Raw genomic sequence first — 8,615 nt, 5'->3', positions numbered from 1 at the left:
AGAATTTGTTCTTAAGTGACTTGCCTAGTTAAATAAAATTAAAATTAGTTATCCGTCCTTTTCAGTATTCTAAATACCCTGTTCCTACTACTAAACATTGCCCGTCACTTCTCCGTCCACCATAAGACTGCTTTCCTCCTCCTCCCTGAACTCTTAGGTATAGCCTCAGTAGCTGCCCCCACTAACGCTGTTCTCACCCAGTTATTCATACTATCCACATCCCCTCTCATATCCACCTAAGACATCACCTGCTCACTCAGCTCCTGAAACTGATCCCACTTTGCCCTTCCAAACACCCTCCTGCCTACTCCATCCACTGACATCTCCTCCCTCCGGGCTACTGTGCATGCTATGGGATAATGATCACTCCCTACTGTTGACTCCTCCCATTTACAGATTCCTGCCATCGCACTAGATACCAGAGTGAGGTCCAAGGCAGACTCCTTCCCTGTGGCTAAATAAATCCTGGTCCCTCTGCCATCATTCAGGCACACCAGATCTTTCATCACTTGGCCATTTCCATCCATCCGTTTCCCACCCAGAGCGTGTCATGGGCATTAAAATCCCCATACCACATAACCTTACTTCTATCCTGGCCCTCAACCCTCTCCAGCACTTCCAGGTCCAATATCTGACTTTATAGTAGTTCACTATCACCCCTCCTCTCAACCACATATTCCTGTTCAACACCTCTGCCTAGCATCCTGTTGGAAAGTACTTTCTTTATGAAGGTGACACATCCCCTTCTCCCTAGATCTCTGTCCCTACAAACCACTAGATATCCCTGTATGATAAACTCCACATTCGGTTTGAGCCATGTTCCCTGCACACAAATAAATCACATCAGGCTTAGCTGGCATATATACAATGAACTGCTTGTACTCCTGCCCATGAGCCAACAGGCTTCGAGCATTCCATTGTAGTACTACCACCATAACTAAGATCCAGTAAAACATGACTCCAGCCTCAGCTGATTGAGGTCGTCTCAAACCTCTTCCCATGTCAACCCTGTCATACTCAGATGTCTCCCAGCAGCTTTAACTATTAGCTGAATCCTCTCTGTTTTAGACTCTACTTCAGCAGTGCTATTGATAGCTCCTGCTATGAACGTCACCAGCTTTCTCTTTTCTATGTATACCATATCGCCTCCCACCTGCCCCGTAATCCCTGGTCTAGATGCTCCTACACATCTCTCCCTTGAACCTGTATCTCCCTGGACCACCCTCACTACCTCAGCATATGACACTCCTCTTTCACTTGTTGCACCTCCACTGCCTGCTTCATAGCCTCACACCCACTATATGCCACACTATGAGCACCCCCACAGGTGCAGCACTTCGATTGTACACCATCCCCACACTTCCCATACTCATGCTCCCCTCCACACCTGGCACACCAATTTCTCTCTTTACAGGCTGTTGCCACACGCCCAAACCGCAGTTATAACATCTTAAAGGCTTTGGTACATAAGCCCTCACATAATAACTCATATCCTATGGTTACTTTATTTGACAGTACCTGGTCCTTGAAGTGTAACAGAAGATGGGCTATCTAACCTAACCCCCACCCCTTGTTGCTTGCAATCTTTGAACATCCACTAGAACGCCTCATCTTTAGTGCTAACACTCACAGGCACTCCTGTTATCGCCCCTTTATCATTCCAGCAGCTCAACACCACCGTACACTTCCCTATTAGCTTCCCTCTGAGAGCTCTCTGCGCCATGTCCGTACAGAACACCAACAAGTTCCCATCTCTTAACTCTTTTATCACAGCCGTCAACCTTATCGGACTCATCGTCCCCTTCCTCCCTAAACTTCAGAATCACTTTATGCTCCTCCTCAACCACGTGTCTTTCTTGCCCTTCCTCCGCACTTTCTACCTCCGAAATGCCGCTAGCGTTGGAAACTATGTTGCTCTCTTCAAACTTATTTTTCTGTCTCCCCTCTGCATCTTGCTTCCTTTCTAACCATACTCCCTTTCTCTCTTTCTTACTTCCTCCTTTATTTATACCACTATGCTCCATACCTGCCCCACTTTCTTCTCTATCATTGTCTCCTACCATCTCTAACCCAATCACAGCACAGACGTGCCGAACCGCCGCAATACCAAGTAAAGTTTGATATTTTATCAACGACTGATCGCTTTCAAAACAGTCGGAAATCCCTCGCCTTGACAGAACTCACTGCTCCGGACTTCGTTTATTCAGATGTATTGTGGGAGTTGCTGTTCATGTTAAGCATAGCGGTGGTTTTTTAAACTAATATAGAAGAAAATAAAACTACAAACGACGACCCCTAGCGGTGACACTTGAACATTTTGATTGCGTGGCAACAGATTCTCGGCGGTCAGACACATAACCAGCAAGATGGCTGTCAGAAGGGCCACTATACAGCTGGTTCTGATGGTTTTACTTTATTTTTCCCCCGGTGTCCAATGTTTTTTTGAACGCATCAGCTGTACCATATCTTCTGACTGCAATTGTGATTTTAAACCAAATATACGAGGTAAGAAAACGGAAGCTATGACTAGATAGCTAACCAGCTGGTGAGCTGCTCCAGTTTATTGTTCGTAAGAAGACCCCATGGCTAGAGTTAACTAGCGAACGAACGTAGTGATATTAAATGGTTTTGCAAATGATTAGCTACACTGAGCAAAATTGTAAACCCAACATGCAACAATTTCAATGATTTTACAGAGTTAACGTTCATATAAGGAAATCAGTATTTTATTTAGGCCCTGATCTATGGATTTCACATGACTTGGAATACAGATATGCATTTTGCCTTATGCAGCGTAATACATCTTTGCGTAGGGTTGATTATTGATTACTGTGGAATGTTGTCCCACTCCTTTTCAATGGCTGTGCAAAGTTGCTGGATATTTTCAGGAACTGGAACATGACAATCCAGCGCATCCCAAACATGATCAATGGATAACATGTCTGGTGAGTATGCAGGCCATGGAAGAACTGGGACATTTTCAAGCTTCCATGAATTGTGTACAGATCCTTGTGACATGAGCTGTACATTATGAGATGATGGTGGCGGATGAATGGCACGACAATTGGCCTCAGGATCTCGTCACGGTATCTCATAATGCAATTATGTTCGTTGTCTGCAGTTTATGCCTGCCCATACCATAACCCCACCACCACCGTGGGGCACTCTGTTCACAGCGTTGACATCAGAAAAAAACGCGAGGCCACATGAGCTTTTTGTGCATATGGAAAATTACTGGGATATTTAATTTCAGCTCATGAAAAATGGGACCAACACTTTACATGTTGCAGTTATATTTTTGTTCAGTATAGTTAACAAGTTTTGAATCTTTATAATAACATTAGCTAACAAGCTAATTATATTAGACTGTTACAGGGAACCCAAACCGGCTGCGCGAGTGTGCCATCGTGCAGAAATGTATTTTGTCCCCCCACATCTAACACAATGACGACACGCAGGTTAAAATATCAAAACAAACTCTAAACCAATTACATTAATTTGGGGACAGGTCGAAAAGCATTAAACATGTATGGCAATTTAGCTAGCTAGCTTGCACATGCTAGCTAATTTGTCCTATTTAACTAGCTTACTGTTGCTATCTAATTTGTCCTGGGATATAAACATTGAGTTGTTATTTTACCTGAAATGCACAAGGTCCTCTACTCCGACAACTAATCCACACAGAAAACGGTCAACCGAATCATTTCTAGTCATCTCGTCCTTCCAGGCTTTTTCATCTTTGAACTTATATGGTGATTGGCATCTAAACTTTCATAGTATTACCACAACGACCCGGCAAAACAGTTTGTCTTTCAATCACCCACGTTGGGTATAACCAATGAGGAGATGGCACGTGGGTATCTGCTTCTATAAACCAATGAGGAGATGGGAGAGGCAGGACTTGCAGTGCAATCTGCGTCAGAAATAGAAAGGACTTCTATTTTAGCCCTTGGCAACGCAGACACTCGTTGGCGCAATAATTGAATAACATGGATTTCTAAATGTATTTTGCAAAGCACGTGACGTGTCTGGTCTGATCAGCATAGGCTAGTTAGCGTTGGTTCATCGCGTGGCAACAACGAGTTTCTTCTGCGCTGTGTCACTCTAAGTGTATAGTTTTTGGGGCGGCAGGGTAGAGCGTTGGACTAGTAACCGAAAGGTTGCAAGTTCGAATCCCCGAGCTGACAAGGTACAAATCTGTAGTTCTGCCCCTGGACAGGCAGTTAACCCACTGTTCCTAGGCCGTCATTGAAAATTAGAATTTGTTCTTTACTGACTTGCCTAGTTAAATAAAGGTCAAATAAAACATTTTTGGTAAGTTCCGAAACTATATTGATGCCAGCCACTAAACAAAATTGGGGAAACAAATCCTCTAGCTATGAAAGATTACTTGGCAAGTGAGAGCGCAGAGGCAACCCGTTATTGTCGTGCGATGGATCAGAGCAAGCTAGCTTGCCAGCTGTCTTAGATGTTTCTTGTTAGCTAGCTAGCTTGCAAACAGACTACACTCACAGATGAAAGGGGAAGGAAACCTTTCAAAGGGGTTATCTTCACTTGACTGTTCCCTCACATATCTGTGCATGCCAAGTGTTTTGTTTTGTAGCCCTGCTCTCATACTGAAATCATGGCAAGTTTGATGGTCTTGATCTAACTACATTTTTGTAGTCCAACACCTTGATCTCTGCAAATCTATCTTCCCAGGTTTGGAATGGGATCTGTATAAGAATCTCTACGGACAGCATCTGGCCCAGGACACAGTGTCAGAGGAGGTGGCAAACTTCCTTCAGAAGGAGAGTCCAGACCGGCCCCTCGTCCTGTCCTTCCATGGGGGGTCAGGGACGGGCAAGACTCTGGTCAGCTCCATGTTGGGGAGACACCTGTATGGCACGGCTATGGGAAGCCCCTACATCCATCAGTTTGTGCCAACACTACACTTCCCCTCGCCTGACCGCGTCCAACAGTACAGGGTAGCGCATCTCTCCCAACTTGGACCACAGAGTATCATGTACTGCTTAGTGCTCACACATACACACCTTTGCAATGCCCACCGTTTGAGACAGTACTATTCCCCTACAATCAGCTTGATGTGCACTTGTCAAGTCACAGCTTTATGTTGTAACCACAACCTTTCCTGCATTTTGTATGTCTGAGTCATTCATTACCTTGTGAAACAACGTTATTTTCATGCATTGCTAAGTGGTTCTGACTCTTTCCTCCCTATTGTCCCTTAGCTGGAGCTGAAGGACTGGGTGCAGGGGAATTTGACGGCCTGTGCCCGCTCTATATTCATCTTTGATGAGATGGAGAACATGCCCCCGGGGGTCATCGACATCCTGAAGCCCTTCCTCGGGCCCTCACACACCGTGTTCGGCACCAACTACCGCAAGGCCATCTACATCTTCATCAGGTAGCAGTAGGCTGATGTAGATGGCCTTGTGGTAGTTGACTGAATGTCTATCTCACGGTTACTGTAAATATCCTACGTTTGAAGGTTTGGATGTTGAACTATCATTGTGCTTTTTAGTAGATCGATCCCCTGTAGAGTTCCTGTATTCCTAGCCATTGTCCAGGGAATTGGACAATACTACTGCAGTTCAGTCGAGAAGTGTTCTTTTAGTGCCATGATTCTGTGAGAGGTCTGGTTATTGCTCTAACAACAGGAGCATATCATGTAGGTTTTAGAAATAATTTGTATCACAAAGCCCCTGTTATGAGTTAGTGTTCACTGTCATTTGGTTCTGAAATGGAAGTGCTTATAAGCTGGACTTCAATGTGTGTGTGTCTCACCTCATCAGGATCACTTGCCCCATCCATCAGGACTTGCCTGCTATTTGCCGGTGGATACCGCTAAGCAATTTGTCTGTTTGTATTGTGATGAAAGTTTGACTGACTGGCTGTATTTTGTGGCTGCAGCACCATTGGGGAGGAGGTGATTCACCGAATGGCCCTGGAGACCCGGCAGGCTGGCAAGGAGAGAGAGGAGATCAGGCTGGTGGATCTGGAGGACGCAATCTCACAGGCAGTGTTCAATAACAGCAGAAGTAAGAGCCTAATTGACTTATCAATCAACAGCCCCATCCATTTAGAATACAACTGTCCTAAAGTTTTATGTTATTATGTTCTAACAGTTCTGAACAGCCCTGTCTTTCTCCCCCTAGGTGGATTCTTCCATTCCAGCATCATCCAGGAGAAGCTGTTGACCAGCTTTGTGCCCTTCCTGCCCCTGGGCAGACGCCATGTGGAGCGCTGTGCCCGCAGAGAGCTCTGCCAACGGGGTGAGTGCCAGCGCACCGATGTGGTGGAGGCAGTAGGGGGAGCCGTTGTCTACATGCCCGAGCAGGGACAACACTTCTCCAGCAAGGGCTGTAAATCTGTGCCGGCCAAAGTCAACCTCTTCCTATGAGTTAAGGTGAAAGCCATTTTTTAATTGTTAGAATTGTTCCCAGAGCCTCAATCTGATTAGGGTGGATTTTATCAGACGGTGAACTGAACTGTTTCTCAATGAAGATCATCTATATATCCACACTACAAACAGGAGAAGATTGATTGTATTCAAAGAGGCATGTAGACGTTTGAGGTGGTCTGCACACACAAGGTCAGAGCTGCAAAGGCAGAAACAGTAACATTGATCACATTTTTACTGTGAATCTCTAGTGATGTATCCCCCGGCCCGGATTCAGTTCAGAAACCGTAGGAGAGATATTCTGCAGTGTCTGGAATCCAGAGCCAGCCTCTACCTCCAATCCAACAACCTTTCCTTTAAACAGAAATGTGCATAATTGAAGTTCTGAGTGTAGTGTGGCCGTAGGGGAATGCATCATGGTTTCACAATGTTCATTATTGCTACTAGCTAACCCTGGTTGAAAGGAGACGGGTCACTAAATGTTGTCAAAATGAACCAGTGATCTGTGACTTCATTCAGGGATGTGTTCTTCCTCCAATAGGAATAGACTCTTCCAGGGAAGTATAACGCTGACCAAAAGGCAGGCCATATTCTAAGGGGAAAGTAACAGGTAATGTTAAGGGATATTTTGGGATTTTGGTAATCAGGCCCATTATCTACAGTCAGATGGATTTGTGGATATGTTAGCATTGCATTGTGTCATATCCTTGTCTACCTGGTTTTGTTAAATTGAAACAATCTGTCATTACTTGAAAGTTGAATGCACAAGCGTTATCATGGTGGGATGACCAGGCAACTAGGAGCAGAGCAAGTGTGCTCCTCTTGCCACTAAGTGGCAGTAAAGGCTCTTTTGATAGCCAAGGAGATCGAATTGAACATCTCAAGAGTTTTTCATTGAAGATTATTCTTTTAATCACTGTTTTTAAGAATCTTTGACAAATTATTTGTTGATGAAAAGAGAAACAAAGAATAACTGAGAAATGTTGGTTTGAAATTATAATGTATATATTGTATGGATGATGCCCTAGAAGTTAAATTTACGATGAAATAGCCTAAATAATATTTAGAATACTTAGGCATTCTTTGAATTAGGACGTACAGAAAAACAATGTGTTTACTTTTTACATTTTTGTTTGATGCATTTTGATATGCTGTTGAAAAAATGCATATGCCTTTAATTTTACTGATACATGATGACAAACTGTAAATCTAAATATGTGTTACTTTACAGACTAGTTTTGGACAGAGGGAGTCGGTTCTTTCATAGGGATCTCTGAACAGCAGGCTGTGTAGGTTGTCAATAATTGTTTGCTGGTGGAAGTGGGATAATCAAAGGGTTGCCTTCTTTATACTTGAACTAATGTTTAGATAATTTGCACTATTAAGAACAGAATAGAAAATATCTTATTACCTTCGCTTGTCTGTATATTTATTAAGAAATGTAATTGTTTAAAAATGTTTTAGTTTGTTTTAAGTTTCCACCAAAATCAGTTATCAAAGTTAATAGGCTTGGTTTCTTTATCAGTTATTTTACAATTTTGCTTTAAGGCAATTGAAACTTTCAAGTTTTATAGAAATCTATATAGTGTTGTCCCTTCTTAATGCCTCCAGAGAAAGCTTTACACCAACAACAGATTGAAGTAGTTAGGTGGTGACTGTAACCCACGTTTGTCCGTATCTGGATATTTGTGTCAAACATGTTTTTGATAAAGATGCTGTTTGTCTAATCCTGCAGTGGACAATGTGCTCCTGACTGAAACTAAACACGTCCCGAAGTGTGAAAAGGCAGACCAGAAAGCAAGCGTTGACAAAGACCGATTTGTGGTCGAAACGTGTTTTTTTTTCATAAATAAAAGAGCACCTATGCATTAGAGAACTTTTGTTTCGGCCTTTTTGGGAGATGCCCTCAGCTTTTCTTTTTGGGAATATCCAGAACTGCATTTGAACAAAATTGTCCATTGTCTTGTCAGTCTCAACCTTCATCTCATATGTAGTTATAAGTTGTTACCCCTCAATTTTAATTCCAGTAACCCTGACTCTACCAACTTTTAGCTGAAAGATTAGTGCTTTCTCAAAGTATTCACACCCCTTGACTTTTTACACATTTTGTTGTTACAAAGTGGGATTAAAATGTATTTTTTTTGTCAAAGTTTTACACAAAATAATCTGTAATATCAAAGTGGAGGAGAAAATCTAACATTTTGTAGAACAA

The 8,615-nt window shown here is 43.0% G+C and overlaps 1 protein-coding gene across 2 annotated transcripts; it reads left to right on the top strand.

Moving 5' to 3' along the window:
- Positions 1–2,329: 2,329 nt before the first annotated feature.
- tor2a (torsin family 2, member A) lies at positions 2,330–8,279 on the top strand. Of its 2 annotated transcripts, XM_036979588.1 has the most exons (6): positions 2,369–2,505; positions 2,872–2,945; positions 4,702–4,967; positions 5,232–5,407; positions 5,914–6,041; positions 6,159–8,279. In XM_036979588.1, the coding sequence occupies exons 2-6, from the start codon at positions 2,930–2,932 to the stop codon at positions 6,401–6,403; spliced, it is 831 nt and encodes a 276-aa protein (XP_036835483.1). In that variant the 5' UTR covers positions 2,369–2,505; positions 2,872–2,929; the 3' UTR covers positions 6,404–8,279. The 2 variants fall into 2 exon arrangements, with proteins under 2 accessions (XP_021461253.2, XP_036835483.1); XM_021605578.2 differs by lacking the exon at positions 2,872–2,945 and having other exon boundaries at positions 2,330–2,505.
- Positions 8,280–8,615: the final 336 nt, after the last annotated feature.

This window comes from Oncorhynchus mykiss, chromosome 6, assembly GCF_013265735.2.
Source record: "Oncorhynchus mykiss isolate Arlee chromosome 6, USDA_OmykA_1.1, whole genome shotgun sequence".
Lineage (NCBI taxonomy): Eukaryota > Metazoa > Chordata > Actinopteri > Salmoniformes > Salmonidae > Oncorhynchus > Oncorhynchus mykiss.
Note: the sequence above shows the minus strand (reverse complement) of the source record. Positions and strands in the feature narration are given on the sequence as shown.

What these genes read in the sequence shown, in the direction of transcription:
- tor2a (XM_021605578.2), top strand. Translation starts at nt 2,367, where the DNA reads ATGGCTGTCAGAAGGGCCACTATACAGCTGGTTCTGATGGTTTTACTT. An exon ending in ACCGCGTCCAACAGTACAGG is followed by an intron (nt 4,968 to 5,231) that starts GTAGCGCATCTC and finishes ATTGTCCCTTAG; the next exon opens with CTGGAGCTGAAGGACTGGGT. An exon ending in AGTGTTCAATAACAGCAGAA is followed by an intron (nt 6,042 to 6,158) that starts GTAAGAGCCTAA and finishes TTCTCCCCCTAG; the next exon opens with GTGGATTCTTCCATTCCAGC.